General features: G+C 50.8%; 13 protein-coding genes and 1 non-coding gene across 14 annotated transcripts; 10 read left to right on the forward strand and 4 right to left on the reverse strand.

The window, feature by feature from the left end:
* Positions 1–1804: 1804 nt before the first annotated feature.
* On the forward strand, positions 1805–2295 carry Pmar_PMAR027245 (calmodulin-4, putative; the record flags this gene model as incomplete). Its single annotated transcript, XM_002765998.1, has 4 exons — positions 1805–1881; positions 1923–2064; positions 2106–2203; positions 2244–2295. 4 exons carry the CDS (start codon positions 1805–1807, stop codon positions 2293–2295), a joined length of 369 nt encoding a protein of 122 aa, XP_002766044.1.
* Positions 2296–3036: 741 nt separating this feature from the next.
* Pmar_PMAR027246 (hypothetical protein) lies at positions 3037–3698 on the reverse strand (the record flags this gene model as incomplete). The annotated part of the gene is made up of 5 exons (XM_002765999.1): positions 3037–3083; positions 3129–3250; positions 3355–3446; positions 3498–3572; positions 3618–3698. The coding sequence occupies 5 exons, from the start codon at positions 3696–3698 to the stop codon at positions 3037–3039; spliced, it is 417 nt and encodes a 138-aa protein (XP_002766045.1).
* Positions 3699–4286: 588 nt separating this feature from the next.
* Pmar_PMAR027247 (merozoite surface protein 2, putative) lies at positions 4287–4640 on the forward strand (the record flags this gene model as incomplete). Its single annotated transcript, XM_002766000.1, has 1 exon — positions 4287–4640. One exon carries the CDS (start codon positions 4287–4289, stop codon positions 4638–4640), a length of 354 nt encoding a protein of 117 aa, XP_002766046.1.
* A 242-nt stretch (positions 4641–4882) lies between these two features.
* Pmar_PMAR027248 (hypothetical protein) lies at positions 4883–5379 on the reverse strand (the record flags this gene model as incomplete). Its single annotated transcript, XM_002766001.1, has 4 exons — positions 4883–4923; positions 4972–5084; positions 5133–5197; positions 5242–5379. 4 exons carry the CDS (start codon positions 5377–5379, stop codon positions 4883–4885), a joined length of 357 nt encoding a protein of 118 aa, XP_002766047.1.
* Positions 5380–6445: 1066 nt separating this feature from the next.
* Positions 6446–6601, forward strand: Pmar_PMAR027249 (hypothetical protein; the record flags this gene model as incomplete). Its single annotated transcript, XM_002766002.1, has 1 exon — positions 6446–6601. A coding segment is annotated over one exon (156 nt), but the record flags the coding sequence as incomplete, so codon positions are not given.
* Positions 6602–6611: 10 nt separating this feature from the next.
* Positions 6612–7203, forward strand: Pmar_PMAR027250 (hypothetical protein; the record flags this gene model as incomplete). The annotated part of the gene is made up of 4 exons (XM_002766003.1): positions 6612–6635; positions 6675–6755; positions 6831–6962; positions 7024–7203. The coding sequence occupies 4 exons, from the start codon at positions 6612–6614 to the stop codon at positions 7201–7203; spliced, it is 417 nt and encodes a 138-aa protein (XP_002766049.1).
* A 568-nt stretch (positions 7204–7771) lies between these two features.
* On the forward strand, positions 7772–7931 carry Pmar_PMAR027251 (hypothetical protein; the record flags this gene model as incomplete). The annotated part of the gene is made up of 1 exon (XM_002766004.1): positions 7772–7931. A coding segment is annotated over one exon (160 nt), but the record flags the coding sequence as incomplete, so codon positions are not given.
* Positions 7932–8464: 533 nt separating this feature from the next.
* Pmar_PMAR027252 (conserved hypothetical protein) lies at positions 8465–10679 on the forward strand. Its single transcript, XM_002766005.1, has 9 exons — positions 8465–8593; positions 8639–8805; positions 8859–8999; positions 9050–9181; positions 9236–9370; positions 9420–9602; positions 9655–9849; positions 9898–10170; positions 10224–10679. Exons 1-9 carry the CDS (start codon positions 8485–8487, stop codon positions 10371–10373), a joined length of 1485 nt encoding a protein of 494 aa, XP_002766051.1. The 5' UTR covers positions 8465–8484; the 3' UTR covers positions 10374–10679.
* A 170-nt stretch (positions 10680–10849) lies between these two features.
* Positions 10850–10922, forward strand: Pmar_PMAR027253. Its single transcript has one exon. It is a non-coding gene; the product is annotated as a tRNA-Glu (tRNA).
* A 395-nt stretch (positions 10923–11317) lies between these two features.
* Positions 11318–12164, forward strand: Pmar_PMAR027254 (ferredoxin, putative). Its single transcript, XM_002766006.1, has 4 exons — positions 11318–11529; positions 11611–11785; positions 11838–11982; positions 12033–12164. Exons 1-4 carry the CDS (start codon positions 11346–11348, stop codon positions 12114–12116), a joined length of 588 nt encoding a protein of 195 aa, XP_002766052.1. The 5' UTR covers positions 11318–11345; the 3' UTR covers positions 12117–12164.
* Positions 12165–13015: 851 nt separating this feature from the next.
* Pmar_PMAR027255 (hypothetical protein) lies at positions 13016–13628 on the forward strand (the record flags this gene model as incomplete). Its single annotated transcript, XM_002766007.1, has 2 exons — positions 13016–13096; positions 13143–13628. The coding sequence occupies 2 exons, from the start codon at positions 13016–13018 to the stop codon at positions 13626–13628; spliced, it is 567 nt and encodes a 188-aa protein (XP_002766053.1).
* A 265-nt stretch (positions 13629–13893) lies between these two features.
* Pmar_PMAR027256 (hypothetical protein) lies at positions 13894–20854 on the forward strand (the record flags this gene model as incomplete). Its single annotated transcript, XM_002766008.1, has 27 exons — positions 13894–13911; positions 13955–14056; positions 14102–14213; positions 14279–14473; positions 14523–15786; positions 15907–16055; positions 16100–16326; positions 16379–16534; positions 16833–16922; positions 16965–17186; positions 17237–17344; positions 17396–17485; positions 17533–17973; positions 18017–18277; positions 18330–18468; positions 18513–18661; positions 18703–18794; positions 18846–19062; positions 19105–19183; positions 19229–19335; positions 19383–19481; positions 19525–19668; positions 19711–19831; positions 19876–19976; positions 20026–20207; positions 20258–20342; positions 20393–20854. The coding sequence occupies 27 exons, from the start codon at positions 13894–13896 to the stop codon at positions 20852–20854; spliced, it is 5412 nt and encodes a 1803-aa protein (XP_002766054.1).
* A 638-nt stretch (positions 20855–21492) lies between these two features.
* Positions 21493–25363, reverse strand: Pmar_PMAR027257 (hypothetical protein; the record flags this gene model as incomplete). Its single annotated transcript, XM_002766009.1, has 12 exons — positions 21493–22855; positions 22899–23115; positions 23160–23282; positions 23329–23411; positions 23458–23541; positions 23587–23753; positions 23802–23919; positions 23989–24095; positions 24141–24302; positions 24352–24457; positions 24506–24656; positions 25290–25363. The coding sequence occupies 12 exons, from the start codon at positions 25361–25363 to the stop codon at positions 21638–21640; spliced, it is 2610 nt and encodes an 869-aa protein (XP_002766055.1). The 3' UTR covers positions 21493–21637.
* A 479-nt stretch (positions 25364–25842) lies between these two features.
* Pmar_PMAR027258 (conserved hypothetical protein) lies at positions 25843–26878 on the reverse strand (the record flags this gene model as incomplete). The annotated part of the gene is made up of 6 exons (XM_002766010.1): positions 25843–25949; positions 25989–26118; positions 26162–26300; positions 26347–26465; positions 26583–26708; positions 26765–26878. The coding sequence occupies 6 exons, from the start codon at positions 26876–26878 to the stop codon at positions 25843–25845; spliced, it is 735 nt and encodes a 244-aa protein (XP_002766056.1).
* Positions 26879–26944: the final 66 nt, after the last annotated feature.

Here is a 26944-nt window from a genome sequence, read left to right on the forward strand (position 1 = left end):
CCGCTACAGTCTAACTGAGTACTACTAAGTGCAATCATAGAAGTCTCCATTGTCTTTAGGTTCCCTGGTGTGAGTCCAAGGCCCTGCAGGTGGATCCAGCTACAGATAGAGCGCTCATTTGGCTTAACTGATGCCTGTCGGTGCATGCCGGTCCCTTCTATCTTGTGTAAAACCTATAATACTCTCCACCGATATCCTTAAGACCAACACAGACTACTATAAACTTGGGGGAAGTATATAGCCGTAGGTTAGCAACAACTACGGGCCTCGACAAGTCTACCCCTCGTTTAACCTCCCTGACACGCCTCTTTAAACAGGCCAATGACCGCATCAGCATTTTACATCCGCCAAGAGTTCCAACATGGATGAATCAAGAAATGTCCGTCGAGTATGGTTGAAGTCCAGCTCGCTTCCTGCCTCCTCGTCTATGCTTCAAGCTGGACCTATTGTGAATCTTCTATAAACCCTTCTTCCACTCGAGACAGTTTGTTCTCGTCCAATGGCCACACGACGGTCAGGTGAGAGGCTCCGAGGCAGGATATGGTCACTACTCGCATTCTCTGTCTAAAGGGCCGTTGAGGATGGGCCACGCTGTTTTAGCCTTACTCACGTAGTGCATCTGAGAGAATACTCGGGAACCTCTGATCCCAGAGGCAAGCTGGTGACAGGCAGCTGAGGAGAGAATTCAATGACGTACAGTATTGAAATTTGACGAAAGCACATAAATGCACAATATGCATCATTCGGACAGCGGAGCGATGCGCCGTCTTGACTTACAACAATGGCTTAGGGCAGCAGAACACTATCGAAACGCTTACTGCTGGATATCAGACTCCGGCTGCTGTTTCCTCGACTGATGTATTCATGAACAGCGAGTAGGACGACAGGATATTGTCACCACCTCATTGAGGTGTCTTTTATTTCACTGCACTGGGCAAGTATGTTATTGTGTTTTATCGTTATCAATAGAGGACCATTTGATAGTGCAGTGAGATGCCTCGCACAGACACAGTTATCACGCTAGTTACTATAAACTCCCAGGCCTGCCCATCGGAAATCATTCAAGTTGAATGATCCCACATACTGATGAACCTCAATGCTGTAACTGGAAGCTCAGCCTTTTGGAGGATTGCATTTTTGAAATCATCGCGAACCCCACCTTCTACCGCTCCGAGAGAGCCATCCTTCCATCTCTCGCTGAGCAGAGCTGCGTTGTCAATTCTGCTCAGCAGATTGCTCGAGATAGACAATTGCCTACCTCGCGAGGGTCACGGACAGGCTCATCTTTTCCTTTCCGATTAACCGTTAGCATAATCGACCTAGTTAATCGTCTCGAAGAGTGAATGGCAACAGCAGCGTACATTGGACTCAAGGCGGCAGGACGCCAGCATGCCTCTGCAGGTCGTTTACAAGCCCATGATCGACACGTTAAGGAACGACAACGTATATTATCGGTGAGAATGACTGGGCGAATCCTTGATTTACTCGATACCACTATTACACTACCCGACGCAAGCTCAGTGTGAAAGCAAAGAATATCACCTCTGAAACTCAGCTGGTTTGTTCGAAGAGCCTATGGTTGGGCTCCAGTGTCGAGACACATCATAGACTAGACCCGGACAATTCGAGTCTATGCAGATATTCAAGAAGTATGATACGGACAATAACCGGCAACTTGAGCGAGACCAGCTAGCTCTACTGCTACGAGATTATAATGGTGGCGAAGAGCCTGATGTCGACGAGGTATACCAAAGGACGCCTTCCAAAGTAGCCTGTGGCACTCTAGAGACAGGTGGAATTCATCATGAAAGTTGCTGATACAGACGGCACAGATGCTATAGGGCAAGAAGAAGTTCTCTACGCGTTGAAGGTCTGGAATACGTGAGAGAGATCCTTTCGTTGTGCTCGGCGAGAGCTCTCAGGTACCGCCATGCAAAAGGACAGATCAGAGAGTACTTCAATAAGTACGATTTGTCACGCGATGGTTGCTTGGACCGTGATGAATTGAAGTTGTTCCTGATGGATCTCAACGACGGCTTTAAGGCGAGGACGGCCACGCCCGCAGTGGTTGAGGCAGCCTGGCGAGAGACCGCTACCCCTTGCAGGTCAGCAACGAGGAGGTTGACTGGGTCTTCACCAAAGCTGATGTGCTCGGACACGGCAAGATACATGAAGTGGAGTTCTTGTCCGCAGTCAGCGCCTGGTGGGTCGGATCTTCGAGTGGGCCGACACACATTGTCTAGGTATGCTAACGTTGAAGATAAAGAGGACGAGAGATGCTGTTGCATCGTCTGACTTATCCGATTAGTGCTACTCACTGTTCACATGCTCTGGTTTGTCATTATTTACTTCGTTGATGTTGGCTGGATCAATTGACCCTCAGGGAGTTTTTCCAGTTTTCTGTCACATCGTTGTTGATGATGATTGTTGATGCTACATCAACATCATCAACTAGAGTTGGGAAGATGGAGGAGCTCTTACTCACGGCAACGCACCGGGAACCTTTATTCAAGCCAACCTTGCTTATCGAGTCAACTTTAATTGTCCATTCGGATCTTCGCCATGCAAAGACTCTGTTCGGAATTGGTTGTTGACAATAAGGTGTCTGTGCATGTGGTCCTATGCAACACGAGCTCATCCTATGTGCGCCTGATATGGTAGCCATACTGACCACGCTCAAGGGAACTACTGCACGAGCGAATTTGCGTCCAAGGGCGATTAACGAGTTTGCTGAGATGCGGTGTGCTCACAGATAATACATACCTCTTGCTAGAGAAGCACGTCATGAGACGATAACCGTTCGGTGCGATATCGACCCACCGTAATGGTGATTAGCACATCGGTCGTTACACAGGGTCGTGGCCAGAGACCGTGGTGCATGAACTAAACACAACACTCGGTTGAAGAATAGTTGGCCAACATAGAAAGGCCGAAGCTACGAACGCCTATAAATGAAATTCGAATTGTACTCAACTTGTCTATCGCAGTAAAGATCAACGGGGGCTCCCACCACCAAGGGCATCTTCCGAGTGTCTGTTAAAACTGCATCAGGATATCGCACAGAGCGCATGCCGCACAAGCACCTAAGGAACACAGTTCGCCAATAGAGACACTTTGTGTGGGTGTACCAAGCATCCCCGCACAGCAGGCGAGGCCGGCATCGCCATTGTCATAACGACGCCGATCGTCCGACTCGTGGATGATGATAGTTTGCTTAGGTGGTTGCTGGTAATTCACTGGTTGGGAGTACCTACACAGTAGACCCTCCGTTGAGAAACTGTGTAATAGAAAGAATGGCGAGTCACGGATTCAACGGAAAAGGAAAACGGACGGGATCCTTATAATGTCTGTTACCCTGATGTGGACTGATAAGAACCAGCATATGATGCTGATGGTATTTGAACTTGAAAAACTTCACCAGGACCGACTCCGTAGGGCACCTGTACCTACAACACACACTACTACTGCAGGTTGTAATCCCAAGGGGATAAGCCAACCTGGAGAGGAGCTCCAGTTTGAGGATTTGTGATTTGTAAAGTGGTACCGCTAGTAGCACCAGGAGGGACCTGGACCTGCCCACACCGACAATTCAACGGCTGCCTACTGCAAAGCCCTACAGAAATGATACCGCCTCCTCCGCCTCCAGTCTGATTCCCTCCTTGATAAGGATTATAAGCTGGTGGTGCCGATGCGGACATACAACTAAATAACAAAGTCACTTGTCATTGAGTAGGCAACACTAGACCAATGTTGGGCATATGAGAAACACCTTATTGCACACTGGAGGAACAACGCATTGCGTAAAGACCTTGGCTCAGTAGAATAGGCATATACAAAATCCCTTTGCCGAACTATATAAGAGGGTGAACGATGGAGACAAGACGCCTCCAGAGTTTGTCTTTGCAAATCTGGTGAAATTGGCTGCTGCTCATCCGATGGCCTCACCAAGGAGGCAACATGACAGCATAGCTGAGAAGGAATAAAGGTGTACGCCAAATAGCAACATTATGGTGTGGCTTACTGGAAAGACACAGACAACAACTAGCGGCTGATGCTGCGGCCTGGGCATTATCGTCCGACTGTGGGCGACCACTATCCGTGATAATGACAGTCTGGTGAGGAGGATGTTGATATCTGATAAAGTACTCCTATATTGATATCTGGTTAAATATAGGTGTTTACGAGTTCCCATAAGAATCATAGCCGCCGTATCCACTGTCGTAAGGTTGAGCTGTCACTACTGTTGGTGAAACCTGAAATACTCCAGACTAGTCACTGAACTGACTATGTTCAGACCAATCGCTATCACTACTACTACTACTACTACTACTACTACTACTACTACTACTACTACTACTACTACTACTACTACTCCTACTCCTACTCCTACTCCTACTCCTACTCCTACTCCTACTACTACTACTACTACTACTACTACTACTACTACTACTACTCCTACTACTACCACTACCACTACCGTTATTACCTCAACGTTGAACGTATCACCAGGTTTAAGGCCAGCCGGCACCTGTACCTGCATTGGTCTGCCTGTAGCAGGATCAGTGATCTGCAGAGTGCTACCCCCAGTAGCACCTTGGGGGACCTGGACTGTTAGAATTGCCATAATAAAGATCAACTAAATCTGAACAAAACCATTTCATGAAGTAGCACACCATTTCGAGGCAGGAAGACCAACACGCAAGCTCAACAACAGTTCGCTTTGGACAGATTCGATACCAACTGGTCGGAAAAGGAAGAGCACGCATATGCGCCTGAACAGTCCTCAGTGAGGACAGTGCTACTTTGATAAATAATTATTCTATAATAGTGATGTAATTGGCACTGTTACGGTATGACAGCAGTGGAATAAAGCTGAGTGAACCTAGCCACATGCTTCACCGAGGGCACAGCATGCTAGTAAACCTAAGACGTGAAGTTAAGCTACAATCCATAGAGTGCCATCCTTAGTACTTGCACACCATGCACAGCAGGCGACTGAGCCAGCAGCATTAGCGGCGCTCGGGCTCTGAGCAGGACCACTGTTGATGATCACCGTCTGTGGAGGGGCTTGGGTCGAATGATGTCTGAGGGGACAGGCACGTGAGGTAATGATATACAGGAGTTGTCACTACGGGCCACCGTAGGCTTGATCAGGGTCACCACCTACGGGCTTGCCCTGGACAATAGTTGGCCCGAGCTGAAGAGAGATAATAAGATACACAGTAGGAGGAGAGGTAGTACATCGACATTGAAGGTATCCCCTGGGTTGAGGCCGGCAGGGACCTGTACCTGGAAAGGTCTGCCAGAGGTGGGATCAATGATCTGGATGGTACTGCCACCAGTAGCACCTTGGGGGACTTGGACCGACACTGTTAACATAGGAACAGGGGAGGAACTAAACTGCCCGTATAAGTGCCGATTTATATATGTCCACAATTGAACTGAACTACTGCATACACCTGAGAGGTCTGGCTCGACCAGGGTCCCAGGAATGATCGATTGATTTGATGCTATGGGAGCACGCTTTAGCAGCATGCGTATGTGATGAATAATATGACGAGGGATATCAAAATTAGAGCGTGGCCAGGAGTTCCCTGATGTCGTGAGTTGTATCATCATTGATGCTCCTCCCACAGTGGCCGATCACAGAGCTAGGTTGACGTACCATCGTCACTCCCTCCACACAAACTACTTCTCAAACTTAAATGGGTGTATGCCGGTTTGGTCTGCATTGACCGCTATACAATGTACTGAGCTCAGCTCGACGAGCACTATATAAAAGGAACCCCCTTTCGAAGTTGGTAGGAAGGACCAAGGCGTAGGAGGAGGGAAGAATACCCCTTTCGAACCATTTCACGTCCCCAACCTACCCGGTGTTGGGCTGGTCCTTCTCATCGCTCTGGAAACCTAAGGATGATATTGACAAAATGAGAGCATCACATGGGAAGTTGTCGGATGACTATGCTCCACTGTGTAAGCGTTACAAAATCCAATGAGGAGTAGCCTCCTCCATTGTGAGTCACGACGATTAAATGCGTGAAGTTTAACAGTTACTGGAATATTTTACCCACTCTTAATCGCTCTGAACCTGAGGTGGTCGATTCTGGGAATATGATGGTGGTGGTCGATTCACAGACACATGATGGCTTAGGCGAGCTTCTTCTCCAGTAGACTCTCTAGCACTAGCTCATGGGGACTGAGAGCAACTTGGCGATGTATGAATATGTTACTGGCGACTGTAATCATTATGAGAGTTTGTAACATAATCAGCAGATTTGTTTCTGTTTTGATGGTATCTAACGGTTACTGATCCCTGCTAGCGGCCACATAGTCACTTTATATGCCCTAATGCTGGGAAGGATAGTCTGTAACCGTATGACTCGTTCTAAAGGAGAAAGTGCGCTGCCGTGATGCTCCGTGCATTGTTATGTGCTGTTGTTGATAGCCTCTAGTATTAGAGGCTAGTCGTGGATGGAGGAACATATGGTCCCGAGTGACTGCTTCCCAAGGAGGCCAATATAAGGCCTGCACGCAACGTCATCAACTGCAAGGTGTTCGTCAAGGACGATCTGTCGGACTGGGATGCAGTGCAGAAGCTCGTGTAGGAAGATATGAGTGGAAGTGGTCAAGTTACGGTATGAAAATTTTGGGCCTTTAGCTGCTATCCTTTGTAGGGAAGATGGTTGATGTCGATATGGCCGAACACGTCTTCACCTGTTGAGGACTGCAAAGAGTTGGACGACAAGATTGACGAGGTGAGGAATACTTGTTGTTTACCACAATCTACAATCCGATTTAGATCTAATAATTTCTATACTGTTCCTTCGTAGCTCAGCAATAAGGAGTTGCCCAGTGATAAGCCTTTATGGCAAGTCCATCTCCTGCCAGCAGCCGAGGAAGCTGGGCAGAAGAACTGTGTTGTGTTCCGATGCCATCACACGATGGCTGACGGCCTCACTCTGGTACGTCATATAGAATTCGAGACGTAGCGAGGGCGTTCGGGTAGGTCCAACTGTTGCACAGATGACCCCTACCCCGGATGGAAAGCTGATTACTCCCGTCAATCACAAGGCTGAGGAGCCAATGAAGGTTGGCCCTGTTGAAAAGGCCTTCATCGGCGGAATGGGTAGCATAGTTTTAAATGCGGCTCTTGTTGTTTGTTGGCGTTTGTTGTTCCCTGCTATGATGAGATTTCTACCATGATAGTTGTTTCTATGACGATACTACTGCTGATCTAGGTTCGTGTTCCTGTTGCTGTTAAGCTGCCATTCTCGCACGTTCGAGAGAAAGGCGGATAGGCGGTCTGATTGGTTCACGTCTAATGTGATTCACCCTAGTCCCCCGAGGTGTGCCCATTTTCATGCGCGGATTGGGATATTGGTTTCTACGCTAGATGTGGTGTTTGAGTTGCATCTAGTTGCATGTCGTCGAACATAGTGAAGGGAAATGTTGAAGGTCGTTGAGGTCCTTGTAGTGTCTTAAAAATACTGTGCTGATCAGCTGAGGCCACTTTGATAGTGTCTGCTGTGTGGAGTTGCCCTGAAACAGTACTTGAGAGGAAGAGATAAACTTTTGTATTGAAAATGGTTGTTGGGTTGCTCATTTGAAAAGTAGATATTTTCGAGGTCAACTCGTTGGGCCAGTTTACTCGGCGACGGTCTCCGGCGTGTGTGAAGGGACAGTCACGTTGTGTCGACGCAACACCTAGCGCTATTTAGCAGTGATTCAAAGTTCTTCCAGGTTGTTGGGTTACATCCCACCTTCGCCTCAGTTATTTGTCGTCCTTTTTTCCAACCTCCCGCCCACCCTGGCGATGTGGTGTGGCACCTCACGTTCTGTGTGAGGTTGGCCCCATCACATTGGCCGAGGATCACACGTGTTAAGTGTCATCGTCCGGCCCACGACCCAACGCCGGGGAGGAAGGGAGCCGGGTAACAGTTATGTACTTTAGTGTTGAACCTCCATTTCTACAGTGCAGGTTGATGTAGCATTGTGGTGCACTATTTTGTAGCGTGGTTTCGATGATAGTCTATTGATGGTTTACGAGGGAGAAAAGTTCCTTCCTCACACCAAATGTTCTATCTGACCATGATTATTCTAGCTCGGAAAGCTACGCTAATTGTTAGCTAACGTATCCACTCCTTCTAGCGTATGGGGACAGGCTTGTGTCGTTGGCCACCCGAGTGGGACAGTATTATGAGTGATTTCGCCTTGGTAGGGAATCTAGAATCCTTGGCTCTAGCTAGTGCTTCTCCTTCGTAGGGAATCTAGCATGCGTAGTACTCGTTAGTATTTTCCTGGGGTGAGGTTTTGTAGTTATTCTAACACCAGTTGTACTAGCTGGTACTTCTATCTGGTGGGGCTTCGTAGTGTGTTTGGAACTCTTGGTTCTGGATAGTACATTTGTTGTCAAGGCCTCGTAGTGAACCTAATATTATCGTCGCTTGACGACACGCTCATGAACAGCACATTGTTTCCTTTATAATGTTTGTCGACAGCTACTCGTATCTTATTGCCGCCACTATCGTTACTCTAGCAGCAGCTCTGGTCGGGAAGGTACTCTCTATGGCCATCGTAGGTGCCAACAAGAAAAGTGAGCTCAGCAGTTCTTGTTGATCAGCAGGCATTATGAGTTCAGGTTCGGGACCTCGGCCCATGACGTGGATGGAAGAGCACATGTTCCTCGCGGACTGTTTCCCTAAGGAGGCCAACCTCCCAGCGACCTGCAATGTGATCAACTGCGCTGTTCTTTTCAAGGATGCAATGCCTGACAGAGAAAGCATAGACAAGCTAGTGAGGGAAAAGGTGATGAGCTCTTGGGGAATCTGTCAAGCCTTGGTTGAGCCTTTTTCGTTCAGTTGTTATCATTTACGCGTTTCTCGTGCGTTCCTGATGTGAAGACCCACAGCTGGAAACCTGTCGACATTGATGTCGCCCAGCATGTGCTCACCAGCGCGCCGATAAAGAGCCGTGCTGCGCTGGATGATAAAATCGAGGAGGTAGAGTGTTTAGCGCAAGGCCTCTTCAAAATGATGAGCATGTCGATCAGATAATCAATGTACCATTGCTCACTGATAAGCCTTTATGGCAAATTCATCTGCTACCAGCGGCCCAAGGAGCTGAGCAGAAGGACTGTGTGCTTTTCCGCTCTCATCACACTATAGGGGACGGCATCAGTTTGGTAGGCACTGCTGGAGAGTACCTTGTATGGAAGTTGTACGCTTTATGTTTTCAGATCCAGTTGTTGGACGCTGTTGCAGTGTCTCGTGATGGAGGCCCTATTACTTACGTGAACCCTAAGGAGAAGAAGCCTATTAAAATGTCTTTGTTGACTAAGTTGGTTTATGGGGTTCTATTCTCTCTAGAATGGGTGAGTATAGGAAAGCACCTTCTGTGGAGGAGAGAGCTTCTGGTGTTAGGTTCGGTCGTTGATCGCCAATGTGTTGCAGACGAAGAGTTGCTTTGAGACGGAGTATGGTTTCAACTCATCATTAGCCCACCGTAAAGGTGATCTGACCTACAGTGGAGCGCGGAAGTCCATCTGTTTCAAGCCCTTCTCCCTCGACTATGTGAAGGCTATCAAGAATAGATCGCCCAAGAAGGTAGGCTCAGTGGCACCTTTGTGTAGAGGCTGCTCTACTTGTGTTTGTTTAGACTACTGTTAACGATGTGTTGTTGGGTGCTATGGTTGGCGCTATGAGGAGGTATGGTGGATCTGCTGTTGATAACAATACCGTTATGAGGATGCTCGTACCAGTTGGGGCTCCACTCGAGTTTGGTCCCAATCCCCCGCCTGAGGGTGATAGGCTTGGCAATAATTTTTCTTTTTGCAGTGTTGATCTGAGCGAGGTGAGTTTGTTACCTTTGGGTATTTTCTATCGACTCTTATTATTTCAGGCTATCCGATCGAAGGATTCGATCTCGCGTATGTTAGCAAGTAGTCGCCCTATGAACCACCTGAAGAAGTCGCTAGAGTTCCTCACCTCGATGTTCATCACCAACACTATCCTTCCTCTTATGCCTAAGTTTGTCCCCCAGGGGTCTAGCATGGACCTGTTTTCTCGCCATTCAATTGTCTTCTCGAATGTGCCTGGGATGCAGACGCCATGTTGTTTCGCTGGGAAGGAGGTAGAGTCTATCTACCCCATTTTCCTGAACATCATTACTCAGGTGAGTGCCGCATTGAAATTTTCGGAGAGTCTTTATTATTGCTTGCTTTCTAGGTGATCGTCCTTTCGTACAACCGAAAGTTGATGTTCAACATTACTCTCGACCCCAATGTGGTGAAAGATTATGATAAATTTGAAGGCTACTACCGAGACGAGCTATTGGACATGGGCGAGCGTCTTGGTGTCACCGATGTTCAACTTTAAAACTTGACTGATTTGTTTACTGTTTAGCAGCATGGTTACTTGGTCAACTGTTTCCTCATCGAGGGTTTTATTCTGGGTGAATTTTTGTTCCTGTTTGGGGCTCGTTATGGCATGTGCAAAGTTGTTTGCCTGGAGTCCTTTGCTCAATATTATACAATTGGAACACTTGAGCTAAGTTGTCCGTTCGCTCTCAACGGGAGGAGCCTCGTCTGTTTGCCATCCATACCGGTCAATGCTCTGATCCTCAAACAACAGATCATGGAACCATTGCTGCTAGGGTTGTATATCAACGTTTTGTCTCTTAAAACAAAAGTTTGTAGATTCCTGGTCAGCTCCGAGTTGGTAAATCACAGGGTGTTTCTGATGACGATTCACTATTCAGTGCTAGATGAGTCTAGTCGAGTGATTTTTCGAACAGAAGCTGCAAATGATGCACAGCATGGGATCTATGGTGGTATAACTCATTTAAAGCATCGTCCGATGTAGTCTAGCTGGTTAGGATTCGTGGCTCTCACCCACGCGACCGGGGTTCGAGTCCCCGCATCGGAACTTTTCCGTGCATTTTGTCACGACTAGTAAGCGTTTCAATTTTTAGTTACTCGATTATCGTTGCGCTTTTCGATACAGTCGAGTCGTTTGTTAGCAGACCTTGATAGCATGTTACAGCTGTCTCGCTTGTCTCGGAACTGGAACTCATATCGATTCTTCACCATTCTTCCTTCAATCTGAACCTTGCATTATCAGCTCTGAAACCCTTGAGTCTAATAGTATCTGTCACTGGATTCTGGCTCTCCTATAGAAGCGCCTGTTGATACGCGATAGTATGAGTATCACACTGTGAAGTGATGCTCAGTCCGCGAAGTTGCATCCTCTGAAAATGTCCCAACGGTGACGGTTTCGGGTACACCTCTGGTAGGATGGGAGGTTGTCTACATTCCACTGTCAGTTGTCTTGTGTTTTGTCTCGGGAGTGATGGCTGCCACCAAGGGCTCCACTATTACTCCGAGGAGCGGGAAGAAGAGTGGCCTACTGCGTCTTCTCTTGGCGGCTATCGGCACCTACGCCGTGGTCAGTGTTGTGACAATGAGCGCCGATTTAGCATTCTCTATTGGGAGCGGTCGACAGACCTCGAGTGCCAAGTTCTTGTCGAGCCAACGTAATAAACTCAAGTGGAATTTTCGGGTTTTAACTCCTTTTTATTGAATCCCTACCTGTTATAAACGGCCCTCCACTGTAGGTTCGGCATCACCATCACGAGCAGTATTCCGTAGCTGTCGTCCGAGCGCCCTCGGCGTTACTCCTGGCGCCAACCCTGTGCCCTCGCTGCTCGGTCATCGGAGAGTCGGTGCAGGGTACAAAATAACGATGCAAACTCCCGATGGTGACAAGGTGTTCGATTGCGATGAAGACACGTAGTGTGGGGAGATATGGTGGCCTCATTAGGGAAGTGCATGGCGTTTGCAGGTACATCCTCGATGCCGCTGAAGATGCAGGGATCTTCGACCTCCCCTACAGCTGTCGGGCGGGAGCATGTGCGGCCTGCGCTGGACAGGTCCTGGAGGGCTCTGTGGACCAAGAGGACCAGGCCTTCTTGGAACAAGGCCAGATGGTAGTTGGATGGGGGGTCGGTCCTTCGCTGTATTGATATGTCGTGGTCAGGATAAGGGGTACTGCCTTACTTGCGTGGCCTATCCTCAAAGTGACGTGACGATCCGCAGTAACTGTGAGAGCGAGGTGGCTTAGAGGTGGCTCGACTGGACCTGTACCTTTTCACCGAAGATAGAAGTGTCTGTTCTCCCCTTGTTGCGTTTACCAAGGTCAAGGGTTCTGCTAGTTGGGTTTCCCCCCTCTCTTTTATGTCGAGGCTTCCTCCGGTCAAGGCAGATGGCTGGATGAACTATCGGACATAGAGACTTGCAGAGTCATATCGAAGGTTCGAGCTCGGGGGTATCTCAATACTGCATCATATTTAATCTATATATTTTTCCCTTGAGCAGCACTCCTTTCACGAAGCTGATTAGCAGTATAGGAGTATGGCTGCGAACTTAGCAGCGCCGAAAAGAGCGGCCAAACTCTGGTATATGCACTGAAGCATGGCTCGATTAGTTCAGGTGAATAGAGTCTACATATTGCAGGGATATAACACCCTTATCTTCATAGTTAGCCTAGGCCTATATTCTGAACTGTATCGAGATTAAGTACTCGTGGTTCTACTACTTCCTGTTGAAGCCACAATGACAATATAGGAGCTCACCGAATTGTGGTAGGGAGTTGGTATTGTCAGTTTTGGCGTCAGGAAGTAGAGGGAGTACTCGGTAAAGAGCGCTATCGAGTGGAGGCATCTGACGGGTACTATAATACTAGGTATGGTATGGGCGGCCAGATGGAATAGGTTGTTAGGGAGGGCGTTAAGGCGGACCTGGACAAACTGCGTAATGTGGTGAACTCCCTGGCAAAAGGCTGGTCTCGGAGGAGGCGGAGGCAGCGGAGGAGGACTATCAGAAAGCGGGAGGGTTGACGGCAGGGGGGAGGAGTCGTAATGACCATTTTCATGTTGACTTGGATGCACTGTGCCATGTAGTTGTGTTATGGCCGCTTTTAGTAGGATGCTTTTATCAGAATTATTATCATCATCGTAGAACATGTCGGACTCGTACTACGACAGCGATCTGGTCTGTGAGTACTGTTCGACCAACTTCGACCTTCAGAATCATGTCCCGAAGGTGAGAGAAAATCTTCGCTGTGCGTAAAGATATGTTTTTATTTCAGCTTTTGGGGGTGTGTGGACACAATCTATGTGCTGAGTGCATTGCCTCGTTGGAAGGAGCTCGGGGATTCGGCCGCTTCATGTGCCCTTTCTGTCGGCAGCCGCATCGGCCCGGCGAAATCAGCGTGAATCCTGTGATAATGAATCTGCTTCGCTCCGCTGCTGCTGGAGTGCTTGGCGAAGTCCCCTCGGCCACTAATGGGGTTGGTGGTAGCACTTCAACTGAGGGAGGGTGTACCAACTTGACGGTTACTAGTGATGAGGACGATGATGACGGTGACACTCGTAGTGACACTTTTGATGAGCACGATAGCTGCAACTATAAGTGGTATGAAGAGCGGGGTAGGTGGTGGTTCTGTGACTACAATAAGGATCGTCGGTGGCACTACTTTGGGAAGTGGCTAGCTGATGATGATGGTGGTGAAGGATGGAAGGACTGGGCTGAATGGAAAAGTGAAATATGTCAATCAGAGAACAACGCTTTCTAGAAGCCCGCGTCGTGCATGATCAGAATTAGATGTTTACACGTCCTCCCTACTATTGCCCTTTCCCTGGTCACCCTCCCCCCAGGGCCGTTCAGTGTACAGTAGCATTCTTGTGTATAGGGGATATTGTCTATATTATTATTCTCATTATCATCATCACCGCTCACCGCGGAGATCTTGCATGAGCCGTAGGTGTTGTGTTGAGTCGTCACACATGCCTCTAAGATTCAGTATACCGATCTTCTGTCGGCTCTCTTTCAAGGGGAACATGTCTTCAACTACGCAGGTCGTAGCGGCTGCTCCCGACCGTACTGCAAATGTCTGTGTAGATTCGAAAGTCGCGGCGATCGTCTGTTGACAGCAAGGACCGCGGGCCCGATGTTGTCGCTGCTGGTGCTGCCACTAAGCGCTCCAAAGGGGAGGGGCGGAGGGTAGGTGAAGGGGCTCCATTCTCACAGAGGACGGACTCCCTTCAGTCTTCCCTTGGCGGGGCTTCTAACGGTGTGCGCAGTCCCAGGACCCTCGCAGCTGTGGCGGAGTCTGTGGCCATGGCACTGGCTGGCAACGTGGGCTGGAGGGGGAGGGGAGGTGATAGTCGCAGGCTCGTGGGATCACTCAGGTGCCGCCCCCAGCAGAACTGTTCAAGTTATCAGGGAAGCAGGAGGCCATGGCTAGACAGGCCGCGGCCCAGGCCCAGCTCAGGAGTGGGCATAGCAGAGCCTCCCGTAGAAGGTCCTCGGCGGCGGGGGGCACGGGGGACAGGGCCTCCACAGTGGTCGTACCGCATGTCCCGCGGCATGCAGCCAATGCTGCTATACAGAGACAACGAAGAGAGAGGGAGCTGGAGGGTAGGTCGGGGCCATGGGCTCGCTCATGGCGATCGCTTGTCATCTTCAGAAGCGGCCCAGGCCAGGCAGCTCAGACAGGCACTCCTGGTCGAGGGGCCACTCCACATGGGCGCGTCGCGGACCCTTCCAGCATCCAAGTCGTTGGTAGACGGCCCTAAGCCATCACCTGAGGGCAAAGAGCCCGGTCGCCACAGACCGTCCCTTGCCGCCACCTCTAGGGATACCCTTACCCAGGTTTACGGTGGGAGGGGTACTGGTCCACGTACGAGGCCGCATAACAGGGGGTGTAGTCGTAGCCTGCCACCTCCTAAGGGGAGGACCACGAGCTGGGCGAACAAGAGGCCTGATGGTCGGTGCACTCCCTTCAGCGAGGGCTGCGTGTCACCACGGGACGATCTGGAAATACCTCCTCTCCCGCCGCGGAAACGAAAGGAGTCTGTGGCCCCGACGACTGCCCAGCAGAGGAGGACGGGTCCAGACAAGGGTCGACCTCCTCTGCGGAAGAGGCTGCGACAGAAGGCACTGGATAAGGCCGCTAAGCTGGGCAGGGCGCTGGCTTCTAGTCGCAGTCGGACGGTACTGCAAGAAGAGGAGGGGACACAGAATGCTCCCCCAGGTGGGAGAATAGATGAGGATCCAGGGCCCAGCTACCACGAGCTAGGTAGCAGTAGTAATGGTGATAGTCAGGAGGAAGAGCTGTCACCGTTGATAACATCTATATCGCTTTCTACACCAGCTATGAAGGAAGAGGCTATTCGCCTGTCTAAGCGGACGGTGGGGACTAATACTTCCCCTCCTAGGAGGAAGAGGGCACGACGGCCCAGTCCACCAGCAGCAGCAGCAAGAGCTGGCTTCCAGCAGCAGGAGGAGGAGGCTCCTCTACTGTCAACAGCCCAGAGTGAGGTTAGTAACAGTTTGCGGGATGCCGCTAGGGCCCATGGTCTGACCATCACCAACTTGGGTGGACTACGGGACAATTCCCTCCAGCATAACTCCTCGACCTCTCCTCTGCATTGGAGCCAGGCCTCGGAGGAATTCCTGGGCACCTTCTGCAGCGCTCATGGCCTCACTCTGGTCAACATTGCTCACAGTTTCCCTTCACCAAGCTCCCCTGAGGTCCTCTCCTCCTCCCTGCCGGCCACCACTGTGCCGACTGTCTCTCCAGCAGCTGGTCTATGGCAACCTCAGGAGAGGCCCTTGCGGTACCCCAGACCTGAGCCCGATACTAGCCCTCAAGATATGGTCATAGTTGATCGGACCGCTGCCTCGGTTACTCCGGGGTCGCCAGAGGAGGTCTCGGACTATCTAGAGGGGTATCTAAAAGGAGGGGCCTCTTTAGCACAGCGGTTGCCGGTGCCTCCAGTTGGGAGGCCGTTGAATAGATCCCGGGTTCTACCCCAGCGGTATGCATTTGACGGCCCTGGTTATTCAAGGCCCGACTCTATCGGTCGCTCCCATACGCCCATCAGAGTGGATTCCAGTGGCTCTTCTGACGGTAGAGGTGGTCTCGACGAGGACGACATCGATGCGGACGATGGTATGAGGGTCGTTGACATAGTCACCAGTATGCGTAGCGCCATAGGTAGCGCCCGCTAGGGTTGAGGGGGTCGCTACTGTGGCCTGCAGGTACTCCTGGGGACCAGGCAGGAGTCCATGCATTGGGTCTGGCGGTGGGAGCTGCGGTACAAGCTAACCTTGACATACCATCTCTGCCTGAACCTACCATAATGTCTACTGGGGGGCCTAGTACAGCTGATAGCGGCGGCCTTATGCTGGTCGACTTCAACACTCAGAGGCGGCCTCCGATTCGAATCTCCAGCCCCTCGAACAGTCGTAGTGTTGGGCCGCGGCAGGTGGGCGTCTCCCTAATGTGGCGGTGTTGGAATTTCGTGGCGCGTGACTCAGGGCATAGGAGCATCTACCATGGGGGATACCTCTGACATCCTTCCCGAGTCGCTATACGACAGTATTGGGATCAGCCGTATCGATGAAGACCCCACCGAGGAACAGCGGCAGTCCCCCAGTGGTACTACCGCCTCCCACTGTGATGAGGAGCTCGAGGTAAGGGGCAGTGGGCAGTCTAGAGAAGATGGTGCCGTTCAGGATATCTGTACCAAGGCAGAGCCAGTGTACAGCAGCAGTGGTAGCAGCAGTAGCTTAGCGGGTACCGTAACACCGTCATCAATACCTAGTGGGACGGCACATCCCACCGCTGGCGAGGGGACATCGAAAGAGAGCATCCCTCTGCGGGGTGCTTGTACAGGAATCCAGGGATCTCACGTGGAGGAGCTGAGTCATAAGGCACGATTGGCGGTACCTCCTCTCTCTAGGATGTGTCACCACCGTGTCACCATGTCAGCTGGACCACATGGACCGAACGGACGAGCTCATTCGTTTGGCCGACTCTGCCGAGCTCCATAGGCGCCACCACAAAATGATCAACCAACAGGTATTCAGTCGATGCCTAGTCGTAGTGCAGAGGGTCTGTCAGGTCAGTGATGCTTTGGCGGTAGGGGAGCGTCACAGTGAGCGCCTGGCCCGGGCCCAGAAGCACTTGGCAGGGGGAGTGGCCCAGCCTGCCACTAGTATTAACCGTGCAGATGGTACTGTGCAGACGGAGAGGGAGGACAGCATGAGGGAGGCCTTGGGTCATGGGACAGTCCATGTCCCGATGGGAGTCCAAACGCTGACCGCCACGACGGAGCCTCCCACGGTGGGTCGGGCCTCGGTGTTGGTGGTCGTACTGTAGCCGCCGTATTGCAGGTACCTTCGGTGGAGGCTATTGGTCTCCAGACGGAGATAGGGAGGATGGAGATGGACATTGACTGTCTGGACCACTCACTGGAGGCTAGTACTGATATCGACCAGGCGGTGAGGCATCCTCCTCCTAACCCTCCCTCTGTTGAGCCATGTCTGCTACAGTTGCGTGGAGCCTTCGTCCAGGACTCTCGCCATGGTTTCTCTTACCCCATGTGGACCCAGACGGAGGGGCCAAGTCGAGGCGTGGACCAAGTAGTAGTTACCCTGCTGTCGTCTGTAAAAAACCCTGTAGTGTTTAGGGTGTACAGCCGAGTTTGTCCTCGAATGGAGGTCGATCTAATGCAGCTCGGTACAGCAGAGGTGCGTCGGGTGTGGAGGTGGAGCTCTCTCACTCCTGTGCTGCTATAGGCTCCTCTAGGGCTCGGTCTGGTAGTAACCGCTCTAGCCCTACCTACTCTATGGTGGGCTTCGAGGATGAGGAGGCCACCACTTCCGAGGTCTCTGTGGTCCAGCCCGGCTCCATTGTGGCCTCGTCGATCCAGTCGGACATATCCCTCCCTTTCACTTCACCGTTCAGTGACTGGCGGTCAGCGTCATCGACTGGCAGAGGTCCGGGGTCGGCAGATCCAGAGGAGGCCAGCATTCTTACGGCGAGCGCTGCTTTGGAGGGCCATCTGAATCTCACCTACAGGAACCTCAGAAATGAACGATCGACTCACGGAGGGGAGGCCAACGATGCTGTAAGAATGATGTGGAAGTTCGAGCTGGAGTGGTATTGATTAGGGCCTCCGGTCTAGCCATACATCGTTATATGAGTCGAGGTTGAGCAACAGCCCGTCCTCTAGCATGTCGATCCTCACTGAGTTCACTGTTGATGGTGGTAACAACGTGAGTGTAGAGGAGGTCAGTGGAGCCTTGGCCCGGAGGAGGAGGAAGGCCGAGGCGGACGTCGAGGAGCGCATCAGGAGCAGTAGGGAGAAGATGGCTGCTGGCAAGGAAAGGGACATCGCCTCTCCGCAGAAGAGGCGGCGGGAGCATCGCAGGGTTAGTGATGTGGCCTTTTCGGGTGGGTTGGTCAGGTGGGGTCTGTCATCAGGCTGTGGAGGAGAGGAAGAGGAGACGTCGGGAGGCTAAGGACTCCTTCAAGACCTCCTTGGAGAGATTCAGTGAAGGGCTGATGGACTCCCGAGGGTCCAGTGGGTCTAGTACGGACTCCCTCTCGATCATCATCAGAGGTCGGCGGTCCGCGTGGTCGGTCTTTGGTATCGTCTTGGTATAGATGCGGAACGCCGGCTTCTAGCGCAGCAGCAACGGTTGAAGTCGAGAAGTGAGGCTGTTGCTAAGGACACGAGGGTGACTGAGGATGCCCTACGGGATAATGCAGCGAAGCTGAGGAAGGTAGAGTACCTAAAGGAGTTGAAGAAGGAGGTATGCAGATGTTGGTTTCCAAGTGGGGACTTGCTTGGCAGATCTCTGAGGCCAAGAGGGAGGGGCCGCCGTTCGAGATCACTCAAGCTGTTGAGGATGCTGAATTGAGTCCCACTGGTCCCACGACACCAGCGTGAGCTACTAGCCCTGGTGTACGGCAAGAGCCCTTGAGTGAATCCTCTAGGGTATCCGAAGGGCCGTCGAGGGAGGACGCTGAAGTGGTGGCGGAAAGTGTCGTTGAAGATCGTAAGGAGGCGATCGAGGAGCCACCCGTCCACGAGGCAAGTCCACCTGCGGTCTCGGGAGCCTCTGGTATTCGGCAGCGCTCACAGGTGGTTGAGGGAGCGGCTGAGGAGGAGGAGGATGAGGCGGCCTTGGTAGGGAGCGACGAGGAGAGGAAGGTGAGTATTGTCTTGGAACCTTTGGGGATAAATTCAATTCAGTCGACGGCCTCGATCACCCTACAACGGATCCATGCGGTAGAGGCTCAGAACGAGGAGGACAGCCAGAGCAAGCTCGAACGTAAGGCTCTCTCATAATAGTTATACGTACTCCTCTTGATTGTAGTAGTGGAGACCCTGGCCCGCCTCGAGCCGTCCTCTCCTGCTGTGACCCCCGGTAGCATCGTAGTTGTCGCTCCCGAGGGAGATAAGGATTTCGGCAGCAGCCGTGAAGTGGTACAGCATCTATCGAAAGGTCCACCATCACTTGCCTCCCACAGGAGCTCTCCCGTGACACTTCGGACTCGGCAGTGCTAATCGCGGACCCAGTGGAGGCGGCCAGAGCGGTCGCAGAGGCCAAGGTCCCGTCTGTCTGGAAGGTGGTACTTCTCTTGAGCTGGTACCTCGAGAGTGCCTTTATAGGAAGTCAGCAGTAGTGCTAGTGGGAGCAGCCAACGCCGATATGAGTCGTCTTCGGAGCAAATCCTCGAGGTAGCCCGCTTTGATGCCAAGCCCCCAGTGGTGTCCAAGAAGAGTGCCGAGGACCTCGAGATCGACAAGATGGAGGTAGGGGAGAGCTAGTGTGTCCCTGTGGGCATAGTCGGGTAGGTGGTTGAGGAGGCCCCTGTCCAGAGCCCAGAGTTAGTCCCTCTATTGCCGAGACCATCGACTAGCAGCAGCAGCAGTAGGGGTTCACCTGTCCTTCGGGTTGAGGGGGAACCAAGAGCGGGTAGTAGGGTATTCCTGTATCGGAATACATGGTCAGCCTCTCAGAATCCGTCACCCCTATTCCCAGCAGTGACGCTCTACTAGGTTGGGCTAGGGCCTTGCCCAAGACTGAGCTGGACCAGTGTATTGACGACATTGCTGAACATGTTCGCCCGTTGGCCGTCGATTGATCTAATGGGATGGCACTTACCTCAGGTGCTGGAGTCTCTGCTGGACGACAGAGCCCTTGAGAGGAGGGTCCTCAGTGTATTGGGACGCGATGGCCCTTCACTGGAGGACGGCTATCCTCATGATGCGGATAGCAGGAAGCTGCATCGACACCGCCTAGCTACGTCCAAGGCCGCCGTTGATACTGTAGTCAAGGAGGCACAGGCTAGGTGAGCTCTGCAGCCTTGAATGATGGGCTAGGGGACCACGGCTATTATAGGCTTACCGATAGGGAAGAATTGGACTCAACAGCTCTTAAAGGAGGGAATGCTGATGCTTCGGCGCTAGCTGAGATGCAATACAAGGTGACTGAGAGTAGAGGAGAAGTTGGTATGGGCAGAATGCGAATCCTCAGGTGCCGGCCGATTCCGGATACACCCACAGGCTTCTATGGGAATCTTGCCTCGAGCTAGCTCGGCAGCCCTCGGATGCCCAACGGACGTGCGCTCTCTGGAGCAAACGCTTCCCCGGCACGAAGTCTCCGTTGACGCACTTCGTGGCTGTTGTGAACTCGTGGTCTTCAATTCAGCAACAATTAAACCAGATACTGGAGATAAACTCCGACTTGCGCATGCGTGCAGATGCTGGTTTGCATCACTCCGAGGTGCAACAAGCAGAGGAGCGGCGAGTTGACGGCCTTGCAATGGGCGCTGTCTCCTGTCTTGCCGTTACCGGTGTCACCGCCCTCTACGACTGGAGTCAGCGGAAAAGAATACGGTCTAGGATATTGGTGGACGTGGATGAGGAAGTGTTTGCTGCGCTGGTCGAAGACTTCGCTCTAGAGCTTAGAGATGAGTATGAGGAGGGCGGGGGATGAATGCACGCTTGTCATAATGTTCTCCGAGGTTGACCGCTTGGGTTATGAGGGAGTTGGGCACCAATGAAAATCTCGTCATTATGGAAGATGGGCTAAGCATCTAACCTCGCATAATAAAGAATGATGCTGGGAGCAACATAGACTTTATTTGATATCGTGTCGAGGAAGAGCAGATTACACGATAGAGACCGTGAATCAGGGAGGCGAAAGGATGTGAACATCCAACAAGAAAATAAACATTAGCGCTCGCTGCAAATCCTAGCCAGCTCAAGATTGTGATCAGACTTGCTTCCAGAGCAGAGCTAGCAAGTCTTCCCGAGGTATTCATCTCGTGCAGCAGCAAATTCCTGACACTCCCATCCGGTTAATTATTCCATTCAGGAATAATTCCCTGAACATGAACCTCGCTGAAAGGATCTCAGCATGAGCGTCTTTAAACATAGGAGACATAAATTACTCGATGCTGAATCAATTGATCGGTTTTCCCGTCTCGGGCATAACTATCGTAGCTCAGTGTTTGACCATCTGACTTTCTGCACTACGACAATGAATCGGGTAAGCTGCTCGGGACCATCTCAATACTAACAAACACAAGTCTCAAGGATTCTGTGAATCTCGCACGTAGTATCAATATCAATGATGTACCAATGTTCTGGCAGTACTCCGAAACTATAGAGTTCCTAGTAAAGGAAGACGTTGCAATAATGCAGATGATTGTATATAAACAGCAATGATCTCATCATCAGCACCGACACAACATGAGCGAGTACGAAAAGCCGCTGGCTAGAGTGACGACGGGGTAATCCGGAGGCCTTTAACGATGGATAAACGTGCTGTCATCTCGGACTGGGCCAATAGCTGATCGCCACAGCCGGAAATGTAACCAAGCGGGATGGGCTGGGCTCCCACGAACAGTCCTCGAGAATTGAATACGTGCATCATCCGTTCCTCAGGCAGAAGGAGTACAATATCACCAGCAGAGGTCTCCTGTATGGACGTGCAGGCCTTGTAGTCGCCGCTGATAGGCCGTGTTACCGACCTCCATTTACCAGTAGAAGGAGAGCCCACGTAGAGCTTACCATCGAAGGACGACACCAGAGCGAAGTCTCCATCACCCCTAGCAGTGATGGCTGCGATGGACGCTACCTCTACTGGCAAGCTTTGAAGCACAGAGTCACCAGTCGCACAGGAGTACAACTGATTATCGTCAAGAAGGACGAAGACCTCATCCCCTCTAACAGTGACGTCCTTGATCTCCTTGTCTTTGACGTATTTACTGGCCACAGCGCACTTCAATGGTGACGACGATACGACAGGACCAGATACTTCACGGAGTGAATGAAAGTCCGCCAGCACAGCTTTGCCATTATTATTACTGCATCCCATCTTACGGGGAGTGTACCATACGAAATGCTCAGGGAACCTCAAGGCCTCCTTGCCAGCATAAGTGATCTCAAAAGGGCCACTAGCTTCACCATTGGTGACCATCTTCAGTCTACGCTCATGAACATTCCTCTCGTTAAACGATGGGTCATACTTCAAGGACACCTCAGCGCTGGTCTCGGCTATTGCAAACAACCAAGCGGCCATTATCACGACACTACCGAACCGGAACAACATGTAGGGTACCCTCACCTTCTCCCGGTGACTCGCATCAGTCGCAGCCTGAATAGCCGCCCTCTCCTGGTCCAGCAAGGCCTTAGACTTCAATTCGAACTGCCTCAACTGCGACTCTACGGACTTGGTAGTTTCCTTGTAGTCATAAATACCCGCATCTCCAGTGGGGGAATCCCACTTGATCTCGCCGGTTTCCACATTTAGGTAGTACGGGAGGTTCTCCCCAGCCTCAGTCTTATAGCCCAGCCTGATCCACCCCTCAGTGGGGTTGAATGGAGTTCCCGGCGTAGCATCGCCCTTCCCTCGTTCCTCGTCCAACAACTGCGCCAACCTCTTCCTATCCTTCTCGAATCTACCCTTCAGCTTAGTCAGCTCTTTCTTCTCCTGAAAAACAACAGCTACAATCATTTGGCCAGCCCAGACCTACCGAGTCCGATAAAAGGTGCTCTTCCTTAGCCCAATGCCTGAACATTTTCTGCATGTCCTTCTCAGCCTTCTTACAGGCGTATTTGAGGTCCTTCGAAATGTCAGGATGATATTCCCCAGTCTTAGCTCCGTCCTGTTGCCCAGTAGGCTTATGAACTCCCCAGTCATTGATGGGCCCCTCCTCGGTGAAACCAGGCAACCCCGAGGAGTTGATAATCCTACGTTGGAGTATTCTACCGTTGCTGGTTGGGTTAAGTACTACTTTGGTTCAGCAACTGGCTCATGGACTTCCTTTATAGTCTCCAGTCCAAAGCCGAGTACATCTATACACCATACCGTAGAGAACTTCACAGGAAGACCATTCTTGTCAGCCACTGTCAAGTACCTGCCGACACCATTTGAAGACTAGCGTGTTGAAAAAAGTGTCTTACACAAAGAACATCTCGTAGAGGAGGCCCATGATATGCGCCGACAGAGCAAAGATGAGGGCCGGTCGCTCGTTGACTTGAGGCAACTGGACGAGGCAAGAGTATAGTGGATGGCAAGAGCTGGGATACTACCTCGACGTTGAAGCTGTTACCCCACTCGTACTCACAAAGGACTGCGGCACAATAGAGGAAAGGCGGTACGGCTGTGAGGAACGCCTAAGAAGAGAGAGTCTACGATTTACGGTATGATATTGGTCCCACCATAATGCAGAATTCTGTGAAGTTGACGGTAAGGTTCATCTTAGCATTGAGTAGAGCGGCCACCGAACATAACGTTACTATAACGTAAGCTGCAAGTGGATTCTCCCAGAAGTAGCCCCAGTACAACAGCGCGAAGTATGCCAGAGCGTACAGGAATTGTAGAGTACCTTTTGGTATAGTAAAAGGCAGCCCCTTACTGCTGCTATCACTACTACCCATACACATACACACCCTAGCATAAGCCTCATGGCCCTGCCATTTCCTATGCAGTTGGTTGAATAACGCAAAGTGCTGCTTGAACGTATCCCATTCGGTGGTCAGATCCCTTATTTCCTACAGCGACCATATTAAGGTGCGGCTCATTGATAGTTCGAAAGTATGTTGAGAGGACAGCCCTAGTACATTCTTCCCTTTCACTTCCTTATGCTCGAGACCGGGAATTTTAAGGTTGCTCTCTCTGGCATACTCCGTTACCACAGGGACACGAAACCAGCCGCCAACACCAGAACCTGAACTGTACCGTATACGAGGCGATTGACTGGAGTCGTACTAACCTTCGAAGTCTTCCAGTCTGGCTGAGCCCTCAGAGATCTCCATGGAGCTGGCCACGGGCAACCGCAACCATTGGGTTAGTGACCTCACTGAATAGGTCTGGGCCGAAATGGAGGCATGCAGAGCCAGCCAGATAGAAAGGAAGAAGTAGAAAAATGCAGCACCTGATAATAAGCGATTCGCAGAGTAAGAGCCTGCCAAAAGACTACTTACCTAACGTGATTGACCAAGGCCAGAAGAGCCAGTTTGGAGCCAGAAGAGGCGTTCTTCCCTTGTAGAACATCTCCGTACAGAAGCCAACGAGCAAAGTACTCACAAGCTGACAGTGACTGTGGTAACATAGGGAATCGGGTGGGATGGTCATTACCATATAGCAGTCCATTTTGCCTATTGTCAGCCCAAAGAGGTCTCTAAGATCCTCTCGGTACAGCACCACTGCCATAACTCGCTGCTTCTGGTGCTGATAGAGATTCTTCTGCCGCATGGTCCGATTGAAGTTGTACACTTCTCGATTGTAGCTGAACCATTCAACTCCACCGTCGCTAACAGCCTCAGCCATATTGATATTGCTCTAGTGTTGGTGGTAGTAGATGAGGAGTAGAAGTAGTTGACTGTATTGGAAATGGGCAAGGCCAACAGCAACTACTACTATACTCAATAAGGACCGACTTCCCTTACAATATCACAACGTCTTCACCATAAACCTCACCGAGTGAAATAAGCCACAGTATTACTACTACCTCAACGGGCCGAACCACCACTACTGTAGCTCTCACCGAGGGGCTACACCCGCCGTTAAAAACAGAAGTCAACCTCAGTTGCGACCTGCCTTACCACGATGCGTGACGTTAATAGCTCTATTCACAATCCCATCTGCTACACGTCTAGTGCGAACCAACCGTCACTAAACAGGTGTAATTACGACTGAAGCCTTTGTGACTACGCGAACCTTCAGCGAAAAAAAAAACGCAGCGGAGCGATGCAACAACCCGGTGCCCACTGCTTCAACACGTAACAATGCCGCTGACGTTATCAGATGAGGCCTCTACTCCAGAGAAGTGCGCAGATACATGATCCCATAAGTTTAAAGTCTTTTGAATAGTCGTGGAAACAGAACATATGTAACATGGCGAAGAGCATATCTGTTATACAAAGGGAGTCGGCTCGAGGACTTAGTCTTAGTAAGTGCTGGAGGAGCAAGATCGGAGGGCGTCGAGATAAGCATACTTTGATGACGGTGAAGATAGAGCGGTGAAAGTCTTAAAGGGGCAGCCACAGCCAGAGTCTCATGCTGGGAATAGCGACTTCGCGTATAAGTCGCTGTTGGGCCTTAGTTCAGCAGATGATATCCTGTCTGTGTTGTAGACGTTTGGTAACCACATCTCTCCAGAAGGTTGTTCGCGATTGTCTATACAGCTACTCGTGTCTGATATCCCCAGTGCAAGCCGTGTCACCATTGAAGTGATGTGACTATTCTTATGTTACCACACTATGACATTCTTTCATAATTGACTCAACAACATGTGGACATGAAGATCAATATCGCAACATGACGTTATACACCACTGAAGAGAGCATCACTATAGTCATGATAGCCATCATCATCATCATCACGCATTATTCCCTACTTATCCAACTCGCACACTGATTCATAGGTTGGTATCATGTATCTAATTCTCGATATCATCACATGTACCACACAGCTTAGTAGTGGTACTTGATATTAATAAAGGCATCCTCCCCACCGTGGACCTCGAAGATCTCCAGAGTCTCCTCCACTAGATCTCCCAACACTAAACGCTTCCTCTGACCTGATGCACAAGTTCTTGAGAACGACCATTCGAACCTACCGTATTCCATCTTATCTTTCGAATAAATATTGGAGTTCTTGAAAATGTTGAAGATGGGCAAGATCTGCCTATAATAAGGTACCAACGCCTCCCCTATCATCTCAGCCGATAAGACTAACGTCTGGAGCATCTACACCACCAAGGCTGATAACTGTGCAGCTGATACGGAGCACCTTCAGAGTCGTGGCGATGACCTCGGGATCTCGTGAATTGAGGGCGGTCTTGATCGGTATGATGAGCTGTGGTATGACTGGTAGTATCTTACCACCACCTCTCTCGAGCAAGTCATATACACCTTCCACTGCTAGGAATCTATGTGTTGCCTTATAACTGCTATCACACAGTATGCACTACTTACCGATACGGCTCCTCCTTCTCACGAATACCGTCAAAAAATATAGGTAGGTAGTGGTGATAATCCAACTTGTCGATATCAACCTTCCATGCTATCTTATTCCATGTCCCAGCGTGTGATATCTAAACATACCACTCCTCGACCAAATCACCATCAAACGAAGGATCATTCCAACACAGTGACCCTCCACATCCCTATTGCATTCTCCTAAGGGGCACTCTACTCGATTCCGCGAGCACCTGTATAGGTAGATCTCCTCGATCATAGAACTTCCTAAACTCCGTAGGTTTGATTGGCTTCCGACTATACGCCCCTGCCTTGGGTGGTGGTATGCAATGAGACCTCCCAGCACTCTTGTCCACTGCCTGAGTTTAACGTCATGCGCCGCCGCCGACTTTCATGCAGCTCTCCTTCTACTCACCTGCGGTCTCGTCCTCGCTAGTCCAAGAGTGTTCATGAGGTTTTTCTTAGGCTTGTAATCTGGTGGGAAGTTCCCGAAAGGCGAATCGGATCCTCGAGGAATAAGCCCGGCCATTTTCTGCTTATGTCTGTCCAACAACAACAAACATGTCGTTACTACTACCAGTTGCACTACTACTAC

This window comes from Perkinsus marinus (genome assembly GCF_000006405.1).
Source record: "Perkinsus marinus ATCC 50983 genomic scaffold scf_1104296973856, whole genome shotgun sequence".
Lineage (NCBI taxonomy): Eukaryota > Perkinsozoa > Perkinsida > Perkinsidae > Perkinsus > Perkinsus marinus.

What these genes read in the sequence shown, in the direction of transcription:
- Pmar_PMAR027254 (XM_002766006.1), top strand. Translation starts at nt 11,346, where the DNA reads ATGGCTGCCACCAAGGGCTCCACTATTACTCCGAGGAGCGGGAAGAAG. An exon ending in TTCGATTGCGATGAAGACAC is followed by an intron (nt 11,786 to 11,837) that starts GTAGTGTGGGGA and finishes TGGCGTTTGCAG; the next exon opens with GTACATCCTCGATGCCGCTG. An exon ending in TCTTGGAACAAGGCCAGATG is followed by an intron (nt 11,983 to 12,032) that starts GTAGTTGGATGG and finishes TGTCGTGGTCAG; the next exon opens with GATAAGGGGTACTGCCTTAC.
- Pmar_PMAR027252 (XM_002766005.1), top strand. Translation starts at nt 8,485, where the DNA reads ATGTTTGTCGACAGCTACTCGTATCTTATTGCCGCCACTATCGTTACT. An exon ending in TTCTATTCTCTCTAGAATGG is followed by an intron (nt 9,371 to 9,419) that starts GTGAGTATAGGA and finishes TTCTGGTGTTAG; the next exon opens with GTTCGGTCGTTGATCGCCAA. An exon ending in TCCTGAACATCATTACTCAG is followed by an intron (nt 10,171 to 10,223) that starts GTGAGTGCCGCA and finishes CTTGCTTTCTAG; the next exon opens with GTGATCGTCCTTTCGTACAA.